This window comes from Myxocyprinus asiaticus, chromosome 3 (assembly GCF_019703515.2).
Source record: "Myxocyprinus asiaticus isolate MX2 ecotype Aquarium Trade chromosome 3, UBuf_Myxa_2, whole genome shotgun sequence".
In the NCBI taxonomy this organism is placed as follows: Eukaryota; Metazoa; Chordata; class Actinopteri; order Cypriniformes; family Catostomidae; genus Myxocyprinus; species Myxocyprinus asiaticus.
Window position 1 is genome coordinate 10,715,531 of NC_059346.1, and position 25,454 is coordinate 10,740,984.

A 25,454-nucleotide genomic window follows, 5' to 3' on the forward strand; every position below is an offset into this window, starting at 1 on the left:
AAATAACAATATTTGCAGAATATATTTCAGAAACATTAGGCCATTTCCTCCTACGGTTCTCATTTCAGCACACTGTAATGGGGCCTTAATCCTGATTTATGGCTGTGTTTATCTGTTCGTAGCGGCACTTGCGGTTAGTGTCGCTCCAACCTGGACCTACAATCTTATTCCGTAGAGCAAACACGAGGACGTTATTGGATTATCATGAGCCACATGGACTCCCCTGGAAACTGTTTCACTGCTGATGTAAAGAAGAGATTACTTGTTAGCGTTGGCCTCTGGAATGCAATATCATAAATGGTTAACATCTAAAATATGGACCTTCAAGGGAGATATCAAGAAACTGACATTCACTGCTTTTTCTTGTTTTAAGCATACATTTCACTAAATTTTCTTAGATTTACTTAAACAAAACAAAAACTATTTGCCAAATGGGGTATGAAAAAGAAACCTAATTCAACATATTCACTGAAAACAAGTCATATTATAAGTAAATGTATCTTATTTTAAGGAAGTTTAGATTGTTTTTTGAAAACAAGTCAAAATGATTAATTAAGAAAAGGATTTTCAGTGAAGTACTGCTGTGTTAGATTAGCATTTGTTTTGTGGCTCAAAGGTCAAAGATACACCCACAACGTGCATAGACAGAAGGTAAGAATGGACGCAGAAGAGCTTGTTTTGTTTTTTTTTAAACAACAACAACTGAAAGACACACTTTCTGAATTTTCATAAGACTCATCCTGCATCTCCAGAATGCTGCACATTCGAAATGGCCTGTGGGTTACGCTTCATTTTGCACCCCATTATGACATAACACCCTCTTCTATTGGTTCCCATGTGCTCATGTGATCAGGGAGTGCTTAACCTCAGCAGTCTGTTACTGTGGCATCCAGACAAGAGCGTTTAGTGATGTTGACTTTGGTCAGCTCCTCTACGCAGGTGGGATGAATCCCGACAATATTCCTCAGGTGAGCGTAGGTAAGCCCATACCTGCAAATATAAACACACAGACTCTTTTCATTCATTCACTGGTTTGCATTCACTCAAAAGAGCATGTAATGAAACAGACACCTGGGCTATATATCAGAAAAAAATCACATTTATACTAAATCTAATTAATCTAATTTCATCTAAATATCTGCTGGAAAACTGGGGATGTACAGTACTGTGCAAAAGTTTTAGACACTTAAGATGTTTCACAAAAACATTTATCTTAAGATGGTTATTTATATCTTCAGCTTTAGTGTGTCAATAGGAAAAATAAATTTTAGACTCCCAAACATTACTTCTGCAAATAGAATATATTAGAACAGAAAAACAGGGTGCCCTGTAAGAGATGGCATTGCTTCCACAAAGCCCCCCACTGAACATCGAGTCAGTCTGAGATTACATAAAGAGACAGAAGCAATTGAGACAGCCTAAATAGACAGAAGAACTGTGGTGAATTCTCCAAGAAGCTTGGAACATCCTATCTGCCAACAACCAAGAGAAACTGTGTCCAGGTGTACCTAGGAGAATTGGTGCTGTTTTAAAGGCAAAGGTTGACCAAATATTGATTTAGGTTTTTTATGTTTACTGCACCTTGTATGATGTTAATTGATAAATGAAAACTATTTATGGCATTATTTTTGAAGACATCCTCACTATGCAACATTTTTCACAAGTGTCTAAAACTTTTGCCTTGTACTGTAGAACTTACTGGAAGCCCAGAGAAAAACCCTGCGTGACCTCGCCAGCGTTTGGCCCAGTAAAATGCAGACCCACAACATGCTGCTCACCTTCCAGTAGACAAACAACCTAAGAGGGAAAAAATGCCAGTATCGATAAAGCATGTGTTCCAAATATCAATGTAAATACTTGTAAATAGTACAAATTATGCAAGTAAACAATAAACATGTAACAAAAATATATATGCAACATAATATGTGCAATTTCAATTGATAGAATAGACTGAATATGAACATTTTTAAACAGCTAAATGTGACCAATTTGATGAAAAACTAATGGTAAAAAATATGATTTGTAAAAATAATATTTTCGAATTGTACCTAGAAGGTTCCTTTATAATTAAGAGCATTAGCTGAGGGAGAATTTCTTTCATATGTAAGCAAAATGGACGAGTTGAACGTGCTGAACACCAGCAAAATGAACGGCTTTAAAACAAGTTATTTACTTAACATGAGATTAATCACTGTATCCACAACATATCTGTAATATTACAACTTACATCTGCAAGCACAACGTAGCGAATGAACAGGTGAACTTAAACTAAGTTACACGATAGTCACAATATGCGTAACTTGCATTGTGAATACGCTGTTATTGTAAAAAACACGCTACATGCAATGCAATATCCTAAACTAATTAAGATGGAAACTAAATAACTCTAATAGTCTCTATAGTATGAAGAATCCAGAATGCAGTAGGCTAACTTCTAAAGAGTATTTAGAATACTAAATATTAACTAATTTTAAAAGGAATTTTTTGTCAAAAGACTAAAACTAGGACTAAAACAAAAAACTGTGTAAAAATGAACACTGATGGTACTGACTACACTCTATTTGACCACCTAAAAAGTGAATCAATGAAAATTATTGAGTTTAAATTTAACAGAAAATGATATAATGTGGAGGAATAAGGACTTTGCAGGGACTGTGTTTAAAAGGTCACCTTTTAATGCATGATAAACCTATTAATACACAAAACACAGAGAAACACTGCTGTGCCAAAAATGACATCATTTCCTGCATCATCAACCACATTAACTTGTAATTTGGTGTTGCTCTCTCTTGGCTTTCTTCATAACGCATGGATAGACAGTTTTACCTTTCAATGCAGGATTATCAGTCGCCTACTGTCTCCCTGAAATTAGGTGTCCCAGGCCCGGGTAGCTCAGTGGTAAAAACACTGGCTACCACCCCTGGTTGGGCTAGTTCAAATCCCAGGGTGTGCTGAGTGACTCCAGCCAGGTCTCCTAAGCAACCAAATTGGCCCGGTTGCTAGGGAGGGTAGAGTCACATGGGGTAACCTCCTCGTGATTGCTATAATGTGGTTCGTTCTCGGTGTTGGGCACGTGGTGAGTTGAGCATGGTTGCCGCGGTGGATAGCATGAAGCCTCCACATGCGCTATGTCTCCGTGGTAAAGTGTTCAACAAGCCACGTGATAAGATGCATGGGTTGGCGGTCTCAGACGCAGACTGGGATTTGTCCTCCGCCACCCAGACTGAGGTGAATCACTACGTGACCAGGAGGACTTAAAAGCACATTGGGAACTGGGCATTCCAAATTGGGAGAAAATGGGGAGAAAATAAAAAACAAAACAAAAAGGAAATTAGGTGTCCCTCAGAGATTGGTTCTTGGACCTCTACTATTCATTATATATATATATATATATATATACTGCCTTTATGTCAACTCATTTGCCACCATGGTTTCAGGTACCATTGTTATGCAGATGACATTCAAATATGTACAGCTTGTAGATCTCCTCCCACTCTCCAGAACGGTCCACGATCAGCACATGCAAATTAAATAAAAAAAATGGCTTAACTCCAACATTCTAAGATCATTATTATTGGAACACCAACACTTATGAAAAAAAACCTTTATGACTTTAGTTGTGATATTGATGGCACTTTCATTAAAGCATTCAGTACTGTAAAAAATGTAGGTATCATCTTTGATCCCTCCCTCACTTTTGAAGCTCATATTAACTCTGTCACTAAAATTGCCTTCTTTCACCTACGCCACATTACTCGCCTTCGTCCCTTTATCAGTCTCAAAGATGCCGAAACACTGGCTCATGCATTTATATCCTCACGTCTTGACTATTGCAATGTCCTCTTCATTGGTTTACCTGCTAACTCTATTGCTAGTTTGCAATATATTCAAAAGTCTACTGCTAGAATTCTTACACATACCAACCGCTCAGCTCATATTACTCCATTCCTGTTTGAACTTCACTGGTTACCAGTTTCATTTTGCATCATATATAAAATAATCCTGCTCACATGTAAATCACTTCATGGTCTGGCACCTCGCTATCTTAGTGAATTGCTTCTCCCCTACATCCCAATCCACTCGCTCAGGTCTTCTGGATCCGGACTCCTTTCTGTCCCTAGATCTCGCCTATCTACTATGGGTGGCAGGTCATTCAGCGTAGTAGTACCCAATATATGGAATGAACTCCCTCTGACTCTTCGCAGCATCTCTACAATCTGAGTTTAAATCTCAACTTAAAACTTTTTTGTTTTCTCAGTGTTATTTGTCTTAATGTGTTATGTATTCACTCTTAATGACTGTACTATCTGAACTGTGTTTTTGTGATTGTTCCTTGTTTATGTATTATTGTGTTACTATTGTAAAGCGTCCTTGAGCGCTATATAAATTAAACATATTATTTGAGAACAAGCAATTGAAAACAAGTGCTGCTACTGTTATGTTTTGTCTCTGTGTTACTGTTCTAAAAAATGTAGGGGCCAAGCACTGAAGGTATCTGTTAGTATTATTATTATTCTGCTTCTTTTTCTTCCTCCCAATGGGAGTCTATGGCAGCCCATAGAACCATTTGTAGGAAATTATGAAATTTGGCACACTGATAGAAGTGGACATGAATAGTCCCCATAGCAAATTTGGGACCTCTAGGGAAAACTCCATAGCGCCACCACCAGTCCAAAAATTCAATTTTCTTTTGCATGTATCTTTTGAACCATTTGCCCTAGAAACAAAATTCTTTTTTTTTTTTGTCTGATTACTCTGCTCTTAATGATTAAAATGAACTCCAACCATTACAGTAGCTGCCATCTGGGATAATGATGTTTACAGTTCAAAAGATTAATTTCCTTCAAACTTTGTCCAATTTGCCCAAACAATGGCTCAAAATAATCTCCAGACTAAGCCGCACAGAAATGATAGTAAATAATTTTGATTTTCACCTTTGTTTAAATGTTAGGGCAGCGCTAAAACGAGGCCGGTGTAAAACTGGATGTGAGGCTGTATCTCGGTTTGTGCTATGGAAACTAAAATTGGTATGCTTCTTCAGGACCATGAGCTGAGGGTACATGCAAAGTTTGGAGACAGCGCCATCTATGGGACAAAAGATGTAGAAAATTGCTAATTTTGCACATAACTTTTGTACTGTATGTCCTAAATTCATGGGGTTGGTGTCTGTGGATTTCTTAGGTCATGCAGATATCAACAATACCATTTTTTTATCATGTCAGCCATAATGTCCCACCACCACATTCAATTTTATTAAAAAGTTATACATCTTTTAAATACATGGTCGGATTTCAAAGAAAATTTGTATGCATCATCGACATCATGTCCTGATGATACATAAGCAGTTTAGAGATAACACCACCTATATTTCAAAAGACAACTTACACTTGCGTGCTGACTCTAACCTTAGGAAGTCTCTTTGCCACTTAGTGGCCATGTCAACTTAGTGGCTCAGTGTATTAAAGCACTGGCTTATTGTTTCAAGGGTTGTGGATCCAAAACTTCACCTCTGCAAGTCATTCTGTAAAAGGTTTTGTTGATTTTTGTAATGTGCTTATTGAAGAGTTGCTAGGCTTTTCCCACAATAAAATTCTGAATTTGATATCTGCTGAAACATTACAATACAAAGTTGATCATGGTGACTTTTGTACTGCGCTGTTAAAAAACTTCTTACCCTACTATGTTCCTTTGGGTGGCTATCAGCCCAGTGGTTGAGTGGAACAGTGGTTAGAGCCGTCAAATGGAAGGTTACTGGTTTGATACCCACCTCGGCAAGTCATGCATTAAAAATGTGTGTAGTTCTGAGATTTCTGTATTGTGCTTACTGAATAGAGGCTGGGCTTGCATCATTGTTGAAAAGTTACATGAATAGAAAGTTGATCATGGTAACAGGTGGCTTGGCTGTGATTCCTCTGTCAATGCTGTGTGATACAGTGGATAGCACACTGAATGGTAGACTAAAAGGTCATGGGTTCAAACCTGTTCTGGTGTGATGTGGTCTGTGCCTACTTTGTAAGATCTTTGGGTTGTGGTTAATGCTGTGTGGTGCTTGGCCCCATAATTGCTGCTTGCAGCTATATTTTCTTCATTGAAATCATCAATATTGAACATGCTTGAGAGTGAACGTATAAGCGTGCTGACACAAGCTGCTCACAGCTGTCATGGCCAATGGGATGCTGCATTGCCATCATCTCTCATCAACCTCTGCAAGCATCAGTCAGCTCTCTTGCACACCTGTCAATTAGTCTAAAGGCACACCTTGAGTTACGCCCTTCTCTGAATGCTTTAGGTTTTACAGCCATGCAGGTGTGCAAGGACCCAAATGTAAACATACACACTTATACAATGCAATATACATAACAACACACATATGCATAAATACTTATGATGAACAATCCATGAGCCTCCTTATTTTAAATGAAGAAAATCTAAACTCAGACTTTGTTTGCAAGTTAGATTAAAAAAGCAACTGAAAAAAAAAAAAGATGGATTGTTCTGATTGACATTTTATACAGAAAGACCTTTGCAACACAGTCAATTGTGTCCATCCAGCACATTTACATAAAAAAACAATATAAAACAGATGGACACAAAAATTAATTTAGCATGAACGGCCCCTAACAACACTCAAAATGACATTTTGTTCCACTGTAGTATATGGATTGAATTAAATTAACTTGATTTTGCTACTAAACCGTGGTAAAATACTGTAACGCTTGTCCGCATATAGCTTATTTTACCTCAATCTGGTCTTTGCCATATCTCTTCTCTGCCTCTTCTTCAGACAGACCTACACAGCCATATTCTAGTGGAGTGAACACTGTAGTGGCTACCTACACATACATGCAAACATATAAAAACACACATATGCAAAATACACAAGTCATCCCACCACTTCTCATAAGGCATTTCTTTTAATAACATGTCAGCACATTTAGATTTTTATCTGGAAAAGTCTAAACAATTAATTATACAAAGTTTCACCAACTTAGGATAAAAAAATTATAGTAAAAAAGATATATCATTTGAGAGCGTATGTGTGTAATGACATGCATTATCATAGTTCATGAACTCAGTGGAATGGCCCTCCAGTCTGCGGGCCAAGAGCTTTCCGGCCTTAATATCTGTCGGGGTCAACTCGGGACGACCCTGAAAGAGAGCATGAGTTGGCTATGCAAAAGAACATTTGCACACACATTCAACAGCAAATCCAGTATGCAAAGTCCCGGCAAGGCCTAGTGCCTTGGCGATCCCTGTGCGCAACAACTTAAACGATTTCAACGGCAATTAAACTTAATGCAAAGCAAACTGCTGTGCCATTAAGTGTAAATCTATGTGCGATTAGCGTAATTAGACATTTTCAAGATTAGTATCACTTCTAGATCACACAGCTGCCAGTCTCGATGCTGATAACAGCGAAGAGGTGGACAGCTGCCAATCAGCGCTATGGTAAACATGCCTACAGTAACAACACAGGAACAAGCAGCACCACAGGGCGAATTCTCATACACTGACTAATGGCATAAGCAATCTACCTGATAACTTCTGTACATCCTGCTGTCCAAGAAACCACCTCAGGTGAGAGCAAAAGTGTGTGGACGCCACCCAGGAAGCTGCATTGTAATGCACTTCTTGGCAGTAACCAGGTGCAATTCAACGTCTCACTTTCTTTGTGTAAAAAAAAGAAAAGAAAAATAAATGGTGTACTGCGTTTTGATGTGAAAGGAAAAAAAATGGAATGACAGAGGTAAAGAGTAAAAGGCTCTTGACTAGTTCTGTAGCGGTGTGTGCGCCAATAATCACACAGCTGCTTTGGGTGACAGGCAGCTGTGATATTTGATCCAAGCAGTGAGTTGTGTCGGAGATTATACAGGGCAACGACCTTCAAGCAGAGCCATTGAACTGAAAGACAGGAATATGTTGTAGCTCTGTGGCTTTCCAGCTGGGCAGAATGTGCATGTGTGTGTTTATGGGTAAATCTCACAAAAAAAAGTCCATGTCTTACCTCCAAAATCTAAAGAAAGATTTTGCTTAAAGAAAATGAAGTGATCACATTTACAGTTGTAACTTTTTTTCTTTGTTGATTCACCCAAACAAGATCTCACAATAATTTCCAGACTAGTCTACACAGAACTCAGCAAACAGAATTTTGATATGTGCTACTGTTCAGAAATTATGCCAATACAAAATTAACGAGGTAGGCATAAAACAGGAAGTGAGGATGTGTCTCGGCAACGCTTTGCCATATCGAAATGAAACTTTGGATGGGTCATTAGGACCATTTTCTGAGGGTAAACTCAAAGTTTGGTAGAGAATGTCAAGAAATGTCCACATTTTTTATTTTCACCTTTAACTGGTATGTCCTACAAATCATAAGACTGGTGTCTAAGATTCCTTGGGTCAGGGGGATTTGGTCGATTCCACATTTTCCCCACATTGGCCATTTTGCCTCTCTGCCATATTGAATTTTATTAAAAAGTGATGAATGCTTTAAATGCTTTGTCGGATTTGAAAAGAAAATCAGTATGCATCATCAACTTCATATCCTATGAGTACCCAAGGAGTTTGGAGACAGTACCACATATAGTTCAAAATATATCTGAACAAAACTTTTGTGTGTTGACACTAACATTGGAATGTCTCTTTGCCATCTTGTGAGCTGTATCAATTGAGTAGCACAGTGTGTGAAGCTGTGGACAACAGATCTAAAGGTTCATGGTTCAATTCCCACCTAGACAAGTCTAAGATTTGAATTTCTACTGTACTACAGTCTTTGTATTGTGCATACTGAATAATTGCAGGTCTTGTCCCCAATTATTTCTACTTGCAGGTATTATTCTTCTTCCTCTTTCTTCCCTTAAGGAAGCACAATGAACCGTACATTGGAAAATTATATTTGTCACACTGATATGGGTGGGTATGAATAGCCCATTAAACAAGCTTTGGACCACAACCAGTTCAAAAATGAACTTACTGTTGCATATAATTTTTGAACTGTTTGATCTAAAAAGAAAATGATTGCTTCTTCTGATTACTCACCTATGGTAATTGCAATGTTCTCCTTACATTAAAACTCTGGCTATTACGGTGGTCGTGATATTGGATTGTGATGTTAACTATTTTTAGATACTTATTTTTAGTTAATTGTCTCAGATGATCTTCAGACCAATCCGCACAGAAATGACTGAACAGAATTTTGAACTTTGTTGAAAAGTTGCACCAAGACAAAATTGACCATATGACCGCTGTGCTTGGCTGTAATGACTCTCAGCTTGATATATCTCTTTAGTGTCATTTAGACTTGCCGATTGTGTGGCGCAGTGGCTAAAGCTCTGGACTACGGGTCCAAAGAGTTCGAGTCCAGCAAAGAATGTTTTAAAATTGTATTTCTTTTGACCTTTGAGTCTTCACATTGGGCTTCCAACAACATAGGCCTATTCAAAACAACTTAGCTGCAACAATAACATTTTCTCAGCAATCATTTCATACTCTCAACGTAGTTTTGACTTTGTATTGACTGTACATTTCTGACTTTAGATCAGAAATGTACAGGTTTGAACCTTACTTGAGGTGACCCATAAAGCAATGTGCATTTACAATGTACATCATTGCCACACATTTAGGTACTTGGCCCTATAATTGCTGCTTGCAGCAATATTTTTGGTTAATATTGTTTTATTTCATCATTTTATTTATTTTCTATTTAACTATTAGACAGGGTTCGTGAAATTTACCCATACTGTATGTGAGTTCTTGATTGAGTTCAATTACTCCCACTTGTCCGTTTTACTTGATGGTATCCATCCTTGACACCTACCTAGCCGATGTCCCCGATAGCGTAAATGTTCGGCACAGATGTCGCCAAAGAGACATACCAAGCTGAGAGTCATCACAGACAAGCACATTGGTCATCATGGTCAATTTTGTATTGGTGAAAGTTTTCAACAAAGTTCAAAATTCTATTCAGTCATTTCTGTGCAACTCGGTCTGAAGATCATCTAAGACAATTAACTAAAATTAAGTATCTAAAAAAACTGTTAAAATCACAAATCCAATATCATGACCACCATAATTATCATCAGCGGCCACGATTTTATTTTCCCTGTTTCTTTGTTGATCTCCACGCCAACCTTCTCCAGATTGAGAGTCGTGGATTCAAGAGCTCTGCCTAAGGTCAAAGAGAAGAAAGCAATGACAGGTAGAAAGATATATTGGATGACAGTTTTTGATGGTGTGAGGCTGCAGGAAAACTTCTCACTGTTTCTGTCACTTCCAGAAGGGCCAGGGAGTATCGCTCAGCCTGCTGGGAGAATGTAGGGGTGGCTTTATGCTCTAAGATTAGAGGCCAAAATCTTATCCAGCGATTAGAAAACACATGGGTAGAGGCTGGGTAGAGAGGGTGAGTGAATGTGTGCACAGTGGTCTGAAGCTGGACTGAGTCGTGGTTTTTGGCCTTTGGATTTTGGCCACAATTTAGCGAGAAAAATTTCATGGATCATAAAATTTTTCTCTTGTCGTAGGGCAAAGTCGGCAGTTTTTAATCGCTTAGTGTGACATGTTCACCAACAGCTGATTAATCGCCTTTGCGAAGAATCTTAGCCATCCAGTCAGCGCTGTTAATCAGGACGACTGGGACCAAAGTCTTGGCTACGATGTACAGTCTGACATAATGTCGTGGCTTGTACCCAAGATATCACTAGGATCATATTGTACAGTCTGACATGCAACAATTGCAAAAGACCATACAAATAATACAGTGTGCACCCTGCTTTAGCTTTAAGTTTGTTTGTTTGTTTTTTTGTTTTTTTTTTGGTGTTTCCAGTTTCAGTTGAAAGTTTGTTGCAGTTTTTCCAGAATATTTAGGTTTTAGTAGTTATGTGTTGACTGATATCAGTAGAGCCAGTTTTATTATATATCAAATACTAAAAAACTACAATTAATTTAAAATAAAATAAAAATGTACTTGTTTACTTTCAACTTTTTCCAATGACATTTTTATTTTTATTTTAGTTAACGGAAAAATTATTAAGTGTTAAGTTTTTGTTAATGATGATAACGGAGGAATGATTAATGGGCCTGCGATGTAATTTCTGTCACTTCCTGTCAGATGGCTGAGAGAGGCTGTCGACACTTGTCCATCTACGCAGTCACACTGCCTTCATAGATATCACAATAAACAATGTTTGCAGCAGAAGCCAAAGGTAACCATGTAGATGCTATCAGCCTGCAAGAACAACAAACCCTAAGCCCCCTTTCCTGCCTCAAGCTCAGAAACAACTTCCTTCTGCACCACCACAGCGAGACCTGAGACAAGTAAGGTATCTGCCTAATACTTAAAGAGAGAGAAAGTGTAAGAAAAAAGGGGAAGAGAAAGAGTGAGAGATTACATAAGAAGTGAGAAAGAGAAAGTTAGGAGAAAACCAAATGTAGCACTTTAGAAGTACAAACACCACATTTAGTTCAGCCTTCTTGATAGGCTGGCCTTCATTCTGAAGTTAAATAATATTCAGCGAGAAATAATGTAAGGAGGTAACTGACTTTATCCAGTTGGATTTGATGGGCACATAAAAAGTAGGCTATGTATTTACTGACTAATATTATTTTCCCCACACACGTGGCCTTGATTATATCACCAGAAGTTATTTTAGAGGTGGAAAACGCTATTACATCTGAGGAATCGTGCACAAAAACACCAGGAACATTTATTAATATTCATATTATGTATTCATGTTGTAGGGTCAATTGTTGTAGGGTCTATTTTGATTTCATGTTGTATTTGAAAAAGGTGCTTTACACTAGGGATGGGCAATATATTTGAAAGAAATCTCAATATTTTCAGCCTTTTGACAGTATTCATTACATCTTAATTGTAACGAAGCTGCTGACGCTGGCAAAGATGAAGATGAAGATGATGATGATGACGAAGTGTAGAACCCAAGTGCAATTAATTAATAAACATGGAACATGAACTTGACTTGACTTAAAACTTGACTTGACATAAACATGGCTTGACATAAACATGACTTGACATAAACTGAACAACGTTACCAAACACCTACACATTCAATACTTGACAAGGGACAATGGAAAACATGAAGGCTTAAATACAAGTCATGGGAGAACATAAACCAATGAACAAACAGGACTCTAACAAGATAATTAAACAATAAACCAATGAAAACAAGACACATGAACATGGAGGGGAAACAGGACATCACATGACTAGGGATGAAACAGGAACTAAACTTTTCAAAATAAAAGATATGAAATACATGAACACACACATTAAACATTACATATCCCCCCCCCCCCCTCCCCCCCGACTAAGGGGCTCCTGATGCCCCAACACATGAACAAACACATAAAACATGACATCATTTTCCAAAGTTCTGTAAGGAGCTGGGGGGGGGGGTGTCTTGAGGCATGGTGTGGCAAGACAGGGCATGGGGCATGGGACCAGGGCAAAGTCAATGGAAGGTGGGGCCCTGAGAGGCTCGAGGGTTGGAGCTGTGGAAGGTGGGGTAGTGAGAGACTTGAGGGGCGGAGCCGTGAGAGACTCAAAGGGCGACACCATGGAACTTGGTACCCAGAGAGTAGCCGAAGACTTGAAGGGCTAGGGTGGAGCCGATGGCAGGGAGGACCAAGGCAGCGCTGGATGCTCGGAGGAGCAAGGCGGAGCTGGGTGATCGGAAGACTGAGGTGGAGCCGGTGGGACTGAGGACCAAGGCAGAGCCGTAGGGAAGGAGGTCCCCGGTGGAGCTGACAGATCAGAGGGACAAAGCGCAGCCAAAGGATCAGAGAGCCAAGGCGGAGCCAGGTGACCAACAGACCAAGGAGGAGCCGGAGGGACGAGTGACCCCAGCAAAGCCGACAGGCTGAAGGACCACAGTGGAGCCGAGGGAACGCAGAGCCGAAGTGATGTCAAGGGACCAACAGGCCAAGGTGGAATCCAGGGCTCGGAGGGTCCAGACGGGGTTGAAGGGTTGAAAGTTCCCCTTGCCTGCTCAGGAGAACTAAGGGTGGGTACAAGGGCGGGAACCATCTCCAGGTCCAACTGCTCAGATGTGGCCATGACATGGCATGGAGCAAACTCAGGCGTGGCTGTGACATGGCTTGGAGCAGGCTGAGGCGTGGATGTGACATGGCATGGAGCAGGCTGAAGCATGGCTGTGACATGGCATGGAGCAGGCTGAAGCGTGGCTGTGACATGGCATGGAGCAGGCTGAGGCGTGGCTGTGACATGGCATGGAGCAGGCTGAGGCATGGCTGTGACATGGCATGGAGCAAAAGATGGCACTAGCTCAGCGACCATGATGTGGAACTCTGGCTCGGCGGCGGCCATGACGTGGAACTCTGGCTCGGCGGCCATCTCTTGCTCGGCATCTGCTCTCCCCCACAGTGAACGTGGAACCAATGATCTGCAGGGCGAGGTCGTTGATATATTGAGCCAGGCTGAGGGAACTGCAACCACCAGGCATCAAAGTGGAGATTGGCTCACTTAACCCCACCCTAAAAATGTCCTTGAGGGCGACCACATTAAAATCCACCTGGCTGGCCAAATCGCAGAAGTCCTCCACTTAGTCCTCCAAGGGACGATTCCCCTGACGTAGCCGTATGAGCTGAACGGCTGGGTTCATAGTAGGTCAAGTATTCTGTAATGAAGCTGCTGGCACTGGCAAAGATGAAGACGATGACGAAGTGTAGAACCCAAGTGCAATTTATTAATAAACGTGAAACATGAACTTGACTTGACTTAAAACTTGACTTGACATAAACATGGCTTGACATAAACTGAACAATGTTACCAAACACAAGACACGTGAGCATGGAGGGAAAACAGGACATCACATGACTAGGGATCACATGACATGAAACAGGAACTCAACTTTTCAAAATAAAAGACATGAAATACATGAACACACACATTAAAAATTACATTAATATTCATGCATTTTCTCTGAAATTGCTTAAAAGGGTTATTAAAAAAAAATCAGTTTGGAGCCATAATTTGGACCAAGGCCCAATAAAAACACATTAAAAATAACATTTTATAATATCTTTATCATGGTGCAGTAAATTTTATACCAGCAACAAAACAATTTTGAATATATTGTAAATAATTGATATATTTCGCCTAGGCCTACTTCATTCAAGACTAACATTATGCACTGTAGATTCACATCAGAAGCTTAACTAATAGCCCACAAAATATGGTTCACTTTTCTGTTGTTATTTCCCCCACATGGGCACATCTTACAGTTAAAGACAGCCTTTGTTTTACGCCACATTCCATCAGCAACAAACCCCTCAGAGATAACCTTCATAATCCATGGAAAAAGAATGTCATTGACTTTGTCTGGGCATAGCTAGTCTAATAATAGTGAGGACAAGCGTTTTATTATTTCATCTGAAAAAAAACAACAAAAAAAACACTGAAACGATGATTATTGTAAAGTGGGAAAAGTACCAATCTCTGCGTCAAACCTGAGCGGGGCATTTCTGTATTGCACTTCCTGTCTCTTTCTCTGTCTGATTTGAGCTCCTGGAACTTCGCTGGGCATTGTTAAGGCTGGACACAACAACACAGTCACCCTGATAAGGACTAAGCCTGAGAATTCAGACCCAACACCTACTCATACACACACACACACACACACTGACAACTGGCTCTGATAATGCACAAGAACAAAGCCTGGTGTTGTACACAGAAGAAATCTCAAAGCCTACATGCTAATTAGCCATAACAATCTGCCTGGCAAAACTTTAAATGAGCCTTATCGACTCGACTGCACAAGAGAAAAGAATGGATGAAACAATAAGGGAGGATTGAGCTGCCTTCTATTCCCAGCCTCACACAAAAATCAGTGAGAAGTCTGAAATTCTCCACAGTGATTTTACTTAAATTATGCAGCACAGTAGCTCAAAAAAATAAAAAAATAAAAAGCTCCTGGCAAAGATAAAATAAAAATAAAATGCCTCAGAAAATCAGAAAGTATGACCTTACATTACTTTTACTGAAATAATGTCCTTGCCTTTGCATAAAGGAGCATTACCCTTACAATAACTTACCATGGTAAGTTATAAGACATGGGTTACTTCATATGCCATTGCCTGAACCTTGGACTTAGGATAGGCCTCACCGAAATTACCAGCCAGGTTGAACAGCAATGCACCTAACTGATCTCTACCTGCATCACCTTTGTCTATTGATGGACTACACTCTTGAAATGGAATACATAGACTATCATTTAATTGCCAACAAAACCCTTCATCAGCCAACTAACAAGGACAATTGCATCTATTTGAACTTCTGCAGTTAATCCAGGATGAACTTCAAAGACATTAGTCATTAATCTTACAGTTCTTACAAAATCTTTGTTTTAAACACTGACCCTTAACACTTACTTAGTTTAATAATTTTAAACCATGACTTGCACTATAAATAAGTAATATTGGCATTATATTCATGATGTTAACCAGAGGGAAACTGGCCCCCACAGTGAGTCTGGTTTCTCCCAAGGTTATTTTTCTCCATTAACCAACATTTTATGGAGTTTTGTGTCGCCTTCGGCTTGCTCACTGGGGTTATAAATACAATTATTATTTAATTATTTATTTTTAAACAATACACAATCTTATTTTATCAAACTACACAATGATGACTCTATAAGACATTATAGATATTACAGTTTTATCTTTTGTTAATGCCTTATCTTCTGTACAGCTGCTTTGAAACGATGTGTGTTGTGAAAGGCACTATACAAATAAAAATGACTTGACTTGACTTGGTAACCTTAGTTCTTACAAAATACCTTAGTAACTAGTTGTCAGTGGTGCTTGCTAAAGTGATTCAGCGCAATGGACATAAATGACACCTTACATTGTGAGGCTTGTTGTTTAAAGGTGTGCTATTACATTACATAAAAATCTGAACATATTTTAAAATGCTAGTCATCACATACTTAACGACTTTGAAAATCAGTACAGACCAAAACTGGGCATCACACACTACCCATTTAAATGGGTTGCTAAAAAACTTGACCTGACTCTGTCAAGTTTATCTGATCCAATCCAATCACAAACTCATGTAGAAACAGTGTTGCCAGATTAGTTTGATGTTTTACTGCCCAATGATTGTTCAAAACTAGCCCGAATGTATTAAAAACGCGCAAAGCGTGCATGAAAATCAAGCGCATTTCAACCATAATATCAAAGCATAGTCTTTACAACCTTAATGACACAATTAAGCAACGAAACGATAAAGTTCCCAAAAACCTTTACATTTATCCCTCTTTTTTTCTTCTTCACACAATTAAACAAATAAGTACTGAAATAGAACAATATGCTGCCCTGGCATATCAAGAAGCTAAATAATGTACGTTGTTAGGGGTGGGTAAAAATATTGTTTTCCTGATGCATCACGATCTTCATTTGAATGATCTCAATATCGATTCTTAAATCCCAAGATAGATCTTTTACTCTATGCGCAACTAAAGTCCTGGCACAACCCTTTATTACAAGAGGAAATCACTTGCACTAGCAACCCAATTTCGCACTATACGACTAAAATATATATATATTTGGCAACTGGCTGGTAAATATTTACATTTCACTCACTAGTCCTTTCACTGCGTGTTGAGAGTAAAAGTTGCTCCGAGTAATGCGTGTCCAAAGATGAGATCAATGTGACCCATTTGTCATTGAAAAATGTCTCTTTAAATACCCTTTCTATTCTCTACAGTCAGTTGTTAATTAAAAAAAAATAAAAAATCCTGCATGGCACAGGTAAGATAAAAACATTTGGGTCTCTCTTTAACATGTGCACATCTACAGACGCTCTTTACAGAAATGCCGGGTTTGTTAAAGAGACAGTATCGGTTTAAGCCCGTGTTCAACAAATCAATATAAATACTTGTAAATAGTACAAATTATGCAATCAAACAATAAACAGGTAACAAAAAATAAAATAGAAATATAATATCTTATTTATTGATTGAATACATGGATTTGTTCATTTTTGAAAAGGCAAAATGAGACCAAAATGATGAAAAAGTAATAAAACATTAGTATAATTAATATTTTCATATTGTACCTAGTTAAAAGGTCCCCTGTATAATTAACAGCATTAGCTGCAAGATGATTTCTTTCATATGTAAGCAAAAGGGACATCTGAAATATGCCCATATGAATCGATATAAAATCGAAATCGAAATCATGTGAATTGGAATAGAAAAATAACCAGTCCTTTATATTATTTGACATGCTATGACTGAAGTTATGTTTTTGCCATTCAATATATTAAGAATTACTATGTAATATAAATATTATATATAATCTGCCCTACCTTTTTACGCTCTTATGGCTCATTCCAAATTCCAACTTGAACATAACTGTAAATCTTTGTACATTCAGATGAACTGGCTAATATACAGAACAGTCAAAGTTTCCAGACAGCTCTCAGGGAGGATGGAAAACAGCTGATGTTCATCCAGTCCGTGTTCAGGCCTGTGCGCACATCCATGAGTCTGTAGTGTCACTCATGAAAATGCTCTCTCCGCATGATTATTAGATGTGGGAAGAGTGAGCAATATAATCACCATGAGTGCTAAAATCTCAAAATATCATCCAACATCATTAAACTTCTAGCAAAAAGGCATAAATTGTCACAGGAGAAATTCTCAGGTGCAATTTCTTTATTGGGTTGCAAGAGCATCAAATTGACATGAGACGGCCAGTATGACCTCTAATGAGGGCAACGGGAGTTGAGGTGAGTCCGTGTCATTAAAAATTAAGCTCCACTTGAGTGCTTGTTCGCCATCTCTGTTTCTTGTGCTTCAGGGCCTTGTGCATTCGATTTCCATTGGTTGCTCGCTGTATGAGCTCAGACTTGAGTCGTTGAGCAACATACACTACGAGATTTCCTCTGTAGTCGAGGATAGTCGGCTCAAAAATATCAAACATATTTTATATATTCGACTAGATGGAATTATATTTTTAAAAAAAGTCGGTACCCATCATATACTACGGGATTTTCTGTGAAATCTATCAACTCCGACTTGAGCTGTCTAGCATCAATTAGCGCCATCTAGCACAGACTCGGCCCAACAGAAAATCGGGGCTGAAATCTGTGTTCAACCAGAACACCCTAGCAACCACATTGCAACACACTAAAAACCACTCAGAAAACCTTAGCAACTGCATAGCCCTGGCAATCACCCACAACAACCAAGCAATGTGAAGGGCAACTATGTGAAATCATAAAAAATGTATGGTCACAATGGAAAATATAGTAATTGTAAGGGTAAGGAAAGAAAAACATCATATTTTTTGTGTAAATTTGCGTCATTTTCTCAGAACAATTATGTGCATTGTTGACGCAAAGAATTGTGGGTTGTGAGTGTCAACGAAGGATACACCTCCTGCATCCTCCTAATTCCTGTGAAAGAAGGTCACATTTGAAGGCTGCATTCTGAGTTTCCTACTTGCTTTCTGAAATGAGAGAGCCTCTGTGACGTATATGGCTCAGCAAATGCGACCTCCGGAGCACATAGCCTTCAAAATGAGACACAGTGATTATGTGCATAGACTGTTGTTTATTAGAACGCATATTTACACAATGTATATTACTTCCTATCTTCACTACCCATAAAAAGCAGTACACCTATGGAGGAAATGTTATACTTCCTGGTGTTTAGCACAGCCACCTGCAGAAGGGTGCAGCCCAGAGGAAGGACAGAGGATCGGAAGAGTGGAAGAGCTCCTCTGGGAGTGAGAGGCATGAGGAGGAATGGGGCTATTTCACCAGTCGCCATGAGGGAAATAAAAATTCCCATTTTTAACATTTCCACTAAAAGAAACAGAGCAGGAGAGCAGATATGCCACAGCATCCTCTCAAGGGTGTATTAGAGGATATCAGCATCCACTGAAAGTTCTCTTTTCACCATGACGACAGTCAAAACAAACACTACTTGATTGTGAAACACACAGTTTTAGCTCTAAAATGTGATTGGATATGCTATAGAATGCACACCTGTATTGTTATATAATAATACTTTAACTACACTGCCTGGACAAACAATAAATAAAAAAAAATGCCATTTGGATTTAAATAAGCAGATACTTAAGAGCCTATGATTGGATCATTATTGCAGTGCTTATTAACATGTTTCAGCTGGCAACAATTATTTTAACCCTAACTGATGCAGTGTGTAGCTTCTCATTTCTTAAACAGCCATGTTGGAAGACATATCCCATGGTCGTGGAAAAGAAGTTACTGTGTTTCAGAAGGGGCAAAGTATTGGCCTGCATCAAGCAAAGAAAACAACTAAGGAGATTGCTGAAATCACCGGAATTGGGTCAAGAACTGTCCAACGCATTATTAAAACCTGGAAGGATAGTAGTGAACCACCATCTTCGTGTAAGAAATGTGGTCAGAAAAAAATCTTGAATGATCATGATCGGAGATCACTAAAATGCTTGAAGTCACATCGTAAAAGATCGACAGTAGAACTCACGGCTATATGTAATAGTGAAAGTAAGAGCATTTCCACAAACACAATGCGAAGAGAACTTACAGGATTGGCCACTTGTTAGTGAAGCTAATCGGAAAAAATTACTTCAATTTGCTAAATGTGGTCCAACGAAATATTAGAGTATGCAATTTTTGATTTTTTTGGCCAGGCAGTGTATATACTAAAGTTGATTGACAACTGTAAACAGCCTATAGTTAGGCTAATTAACTATATTACTATATTATAACTATATTATTACAGAAGAATAGTTTATTGAGATCTCACTATTATTCTTATTAATAAATGTAATTATGTATTGAACATTGCTACATTGCTGTTGCCACAGATTTATAAAAGCAATAAGCCATGAGAGGCCAAAATCTGTCTTGGTCAAGTGAAAGCAACAGAACAGGCTGTCTTGTCAAGCTTGTCAAGCTGCTGCTATGCAAGAATAATTCACGGCACTGTGAACAGAATAGGATAGAATTGCACTAGCCCACTTCAAGCACTGCCTTAAAGGGGAAACAAAGGCTTGTATATAACACTCAACACATCAAACACCCAAGGCCAAAGCTTTCGGAACAGTACAGAGAAGTAGGCATCACTGCAGATCAGTAAATCTCTATCCGTCTCTCTGTCACACACACACAGACAGGAAGTTAAAGTCTAATCCACACTGTACCACTGTTCCACACCCTCTTCTCACACCATCAATAAATAAACCACCACCAGCCAGACGGATGTTCCTCTCATTGTCCCAGTAACCGGAATGAGAGAAATCAGATGAGTGAAAGAGAGACACAGAGAAGAGCACGGCATCTGCAGACAAAGATGTTGAGAAACCAGAAAAGGGGAAAACCACAGCCGCTCTGGGTGGGTTTCCGTACAGAGAGAGACGGTCAACTCCAACAGGAAAACCCAGAGCAAGAGAACAAAGCAGGGAATGGGCAACCCCAGGGCCCCTGGTGCATCCTGGTGTTGAGGAGCAATGCTCTGTCCAGTGATTAACACTTCCCCCGATGATTCCATCCCACTCTCTTTATTACTTTGTTTTCAGGCCTGATAGTCCTGTTTTTTGCTGACACAGCAGCAATGGGGTGTGTGGAGCGATGTAAGCACAAACATATACTATATGCATGAGGATTTATGCTTTTGAAATGGGATACCGGGTCTGTGATGAAAGCATTATTGATCGCAGTGGATGACTCAACTGTAGAACATGCTTTGGGATGTGCTGGAGAAGACTTTACGGAGTGGTTTGACTCTCAGCTAGTCATTAACAAAAAATCTAATAAAATAGGGTGATCAAATCATGAAGCTGCTTGTATCACCTTGAACTGGTCTATTTTGTGATAATGACTGCTCTTCTGCTTATTAGCTAAAAAGGACATGAAATATTGATCTGAGTTGATATTATTCTATTATGTGAGAAGAAAGAGAAACTAGTATTAAACTAGCATGTAGGAAATTGGTTGCTTTGGACAACATTCAATTACAGTTCATCGGTCATTATACAAAATATATTTTTTTGTGTCTATCACCTGGCCAGAGGTGGGTAGTAACGTGTTTTTTGTGTTTTTCCTGTTCACTGGTCACTGGACTTCCTGTTCCTGTCTCTGTCGGCACGCTGCATGAGTGTTAGTAGCCTGCTAGCCTGCTTAGCATTGCTTATTCTTATTCTCATACGTTCATTGTTTTATTTTTTGTCGTTTTACCGTGTGTTTCGGGGTTTTCTGCTTTTCTACTGTTTCATCTGTGTGTATTTTACCTGTTGCTGCTGGCACCTAGCGCGAGTCTGTGTTGTAACCTGCTAGCATTTTAGCATAGCTTATCTATCTGTTTTCAGCTTTTAATCCTTAACATCTGCCATTTTCCAGCGCACATCGGGTTTCCCCCCGCATTATTCTCTTATCGCGATTCAACTGCGTGCATTTTTTGTGTGCATCCACTTTCTATTAAACTGCGCTCATTTTACAGCGCGCACTAGTTTTTCTTCTCTGTGTTACATGGAATATTATTGCATCGATCTCAAAGCACCGCTTATCAGGAACAACCATAACAACAAACATTTGCGGTAAGTCATGGCATCTGTTAATGCTATTTCTTCCTGCATTGCATGTCACATGTTTACTATAGCTTCTTCCATCAGCAGTGAGGGATTCACATGTTATAAATGTAAGGAATTAGTTAGGCTGATGGAGAAGGTTAATAAATTAGAGACATGCATCCAAACGCTAGTGGAGGTCAGTGAGAAAGAGAAGCCGGTAGATACTGTTTCGGATGCAGGTAGTACAATGAGCAACACACACACTTTGGTTCCGGCTCTAGAGCCCCTGCAGCAGGGCATTTGGGTGACGTCTCGGCGGCATACTCGCTCAGCAAAGCGATACCACTCTCCCGTTCCAGTTAGGGTTTCCAATGGATTCTCCCCACTCAGTGATGCACCCACTGAGAATCATGTTGAAAGAGCCCTAATAATTGGTGATTCTATTGTAAGGAATGTAGAGACTCCAGCCACTATTGTAAATGCATTTCTGGGGCTCGAGTGTTTGACATCAGATCAAATTTACAAGTGCTGGCTAATGCTATACGTAGATTTTCTACAATTGTTATTCATGTCGGCACTAATGATGTCCGGTTTTGCCAGTCGGAGATCACTAGAGATAATGTTAAAGAGGTGTGTGAACTTGCAAAAATGATGTCAGACACTGTAATGGCCCCCTCCCTGCTTGTCATGGTGACCAGGTTTATAGTAGATTAGTGTCACTGAATGGCTGGATGTCTGAGTGGTGTCTGGAGAATAGCATAGGATTTACAGACAATTGGAAGAGTTTTTGGGGTAGACCTGACCTGCTTAAGAGAGACGGACTCCATCCGTCCAGGGAAGGCACCGCTCTCCTTTCTAGTAATTTGGTTCATAGTCTTAATAATGATAGTATCTGACTAACTGGGGCCCAGGTCAGGAAGCAGACAAACTGGTTAATCTGAATATCTGCTAGCTGCCTTAAGTCGTCACACAGGACACATAAACTACAACACATAGGGACTGTATCACCTAGATATCTCATAGAGTCTGTGTCTGTTCCCCGAACTACCACACACAAAACTCTCACTAAATCATTTAGAAAAAAATTGATTAAGGTCAAACTTGAAAAAAAAAAAAAAAATTAAAGATAAACATCATATGAAGGTAGGGCTACTAAACATTAGATCTTTTTCTACCAAAGCACTAATTGTAAATGAATTTATTACAGATCATAGTTTGGATGCACTCTGTTTGACCAAAACCTGGCTTAAACTGGATGAATATATTAGTTTAAATTAATCTACTCCCCCAGGTTATTGTTATAAACATGAGCCTTGTCTGAAGGGTCAAGGAGGAGGTGTTGCTACAATTTACAGTGAAGTTTTTGGTGTTACTCAGAGGACAGGATATAAGTTTAAGTCTTTTGAACTAATAATGCTTACTGTGACACCGTCAGATATAAATAAAAAAAAAACTCTGTCGTCTTTTGCCCTTGCTACAGTATATAGATAACCCAGGCCTTATTCTGATTTCCTTGGTGAATTTGCTCATTTTTTTTATCAGATTTGTAGTTACTACAGATAAAGCTTTATTTGTTGGTGACTTCAACAATTAAATAGATAATGAAAATGACACATTGGGATTAGCATTTATCGATATTCTGAACTCTCTTGGAGTCAGACAAAATGTGACAGGAACAACTCATCGCCACAATCATATGCTAGATGTAATTCTGTCATATGGAGTTGATGTTGATACTATAGAAATTCTTCCGCAGAGCGATGACATCTCAGATCATTACCTTCTCTCTTGTATGCTGCGATCAGCTAATATTACTCAATCTACACCACGCTATCGTTCAGGTAGAACTATTCTTTCGACCACTAAAGATAGCTTCACTAATAATCTTCCAGATCGATCTTATACACTCAATAAGCCCCAAAGTCTAGAAGAACTTGGTGAAAAAACAGAAAATATAAATACAGTCTTCTCTAGCACTCTTGATAATGTCACCCCCCTTTGATTGAAGAAAATTAAAGAAAAAAGCCTCACACCATGGTACAATCATCACACTCATGCTTTCAAGAGAGCAGCTCAGAAAATGGGTCGCAAGTGGAAGAATACAAAATTAGAGGTATTTCGTGGTGCATGGAATGATAATGCACTAAATGGTGCTAAAAGCTGCCAGATCAGCATATTTTAGCAAATTCATAGAAAATAACCACAACAATCCTAGGTGTTTATTCAGTACTGTGGAACAATTGGTTAAGAATAAAGCCTCAACTGAACCAGATATTCTGTCGCAGCACAATAGTAATGACTCCATGAATTTCTTTACTGATAAAATTTAAATAATCAGAAATAAAATTGGAATTATGCAATCATCTGTCACAGTACCTCAGAAAACAGTGTCTCATAATTTTCCTCATGTGCAACTTCAACCCTTCGCTGTCATAGGTCATGAAGAGCTAACAAAACATCAAAAGCCACAACACGTTTGTTAGATCCAATACCAACTAAGCTCTTAAAAGAGGTATTCCCTGTAATCTCAGAACCTCTTCTTAATATTATTAACTCCTTGCTATCCTTAGGATATGTCCCAAGAAACTTTAAAATGGCGGTTATCAAACCGCTTATTAAGAAGCCTCAACTTGATCCTGGAGAACTGGCTAATTATAGACCGATTTCAAATCTCCCATTTATGTTGAAAATACTAGAAAAGGTAGTGTCCTCCCAACTATGTTGTATTTCTACACAGAAATAGTATATATGAACAATTTCAGTCAGGATTTAGGCCCCATCACAGTACAGAGACTGCACTTATCAGAGTTACAAATGACTTGCTCTTACCATCTGATCACGACTGCATTTCACTTCTAGTGCTTATAGATCTTAGTGCTGCCTTGGACACGATAGATCACGACATTCTCTTAAATAGGCTAGAGAATTATTTTGGCATTTGTGGACTTGCATTAGCATGGTTTAGGTCCTATTTAGCAGACCGCTACCACTTTGTCTATGTAAATGCAGAATTGTCAAACCAAAAAAAGTTAAGTATGGAGTGCCACAGGGATCAGTTTTAGGGCCTCTGCTTTTCTCCTTGTATATGCTTCCCCTGGGAGATATAATCAGGAATCATGGAATAACTTTATATTTCTTCAAAACCTGATGAGTGTATCAATGAAATCAAAGATTGGATGGCCAGAAATTTCCTTCTACTCAATTCCGACAAAACAGAGGTACAAATTATTGGACCAAAAAACCTCTAAAAATAAGCCGCTAAAATAATTTGACTCTCGATGGATGTACCGTTACATCGTCTTCAACAGCGAAGAACTTAGGTGTTATATTTGATACCAATCTTTCATTTGAAAATCAAATTACCAATGTTTGTAGAACAGCATTCTTCCACATAAGAAATATTGCTAAATTATGACACATGCTCTCTGTTGCTGATGGCGAAAACTAATTCATGCGTTCATGGCCTCAAGACTAGATTATTGTAATGCATTACTGCGAGGATGTCCAGCAAGATCAATAAATAAACTTCAATTGGTTCAAAATGCAGCAGCCAGAGTGCTGATTAGAACCAAGAAATATGATCATATTAGCCCCATTTTATCGTCATTACATTGGCTACCTGTTAAATTTCTAATTAATTTTAAAATTCAGTTAACTACGTACAAATCTTTGAATGGTCTAGCTCTGCAGTACTTAAGTGAACTTCTACCATGATATATTCCATCACGTTCATTACGATCACAAAAGTCTGGCCTGTTAATTGTTCCTAGAATATCAAAATCCACAAAAGGAGGTAGATCCTTTTCATATTTGGCTCTTAAACTATGGAATAGTCTCCAATGGGATACTCATATGCCATTGCCTGAACCTAGGATTTAGGACAGACCTCACCGAAA

At 38.9% G+C, this 25,454-nt stretch overlaps 1 protein-coding gene and 1 pseudogene across 1 annotated transcript; both read right to left on the reverse strand.

Moving 5' to 3' along the window:
* Positions 1–805: 805 nt before the first annotated feature.
* Positions 806–3,898, reverse strand: LOC127425476 (thioredoxin reductase 2, mitochondrial-like). The gene is made up of 3 exons (XM_051671535.1): positions 3,442–3,898; positions 1,700–1,797; positions 806–990 (listed from the first exon to the last, which is right to left on the reverse strand). The coding sequence occupies exons 1-3, from the start codon at positions 3,442–3,444 to the stop codon at positions 867–869; spliced, it is 225 nt and encodes a 74-aa protein (XP_051527495.1). The 5' UTR covers positions 3,445–3,898; the 3' UTR covers positions 806–866.
* A 2,833-nt stretch (positions 3,899–6,731) lies between these two features.
* LOC127431254 (thioredoxin reductase 2, mitochondrial-like) overlaps positions 6,732–25,454 on the reverse strand; it is a 29,649-nt pseudogene continuing 10,926 nt past the window's right edge.

Coding starts and splice junctions, on each gene's coding strand:
- LOC127425476 (XM_051671535.1), bottom strand. Junction 991..1,699: donor GGTTTTTCTCTGGGCTTCCA/GTAAGTTCTACA, acceptor TTATATTTGCAG/GTATGGGCTTACCTACGCTC.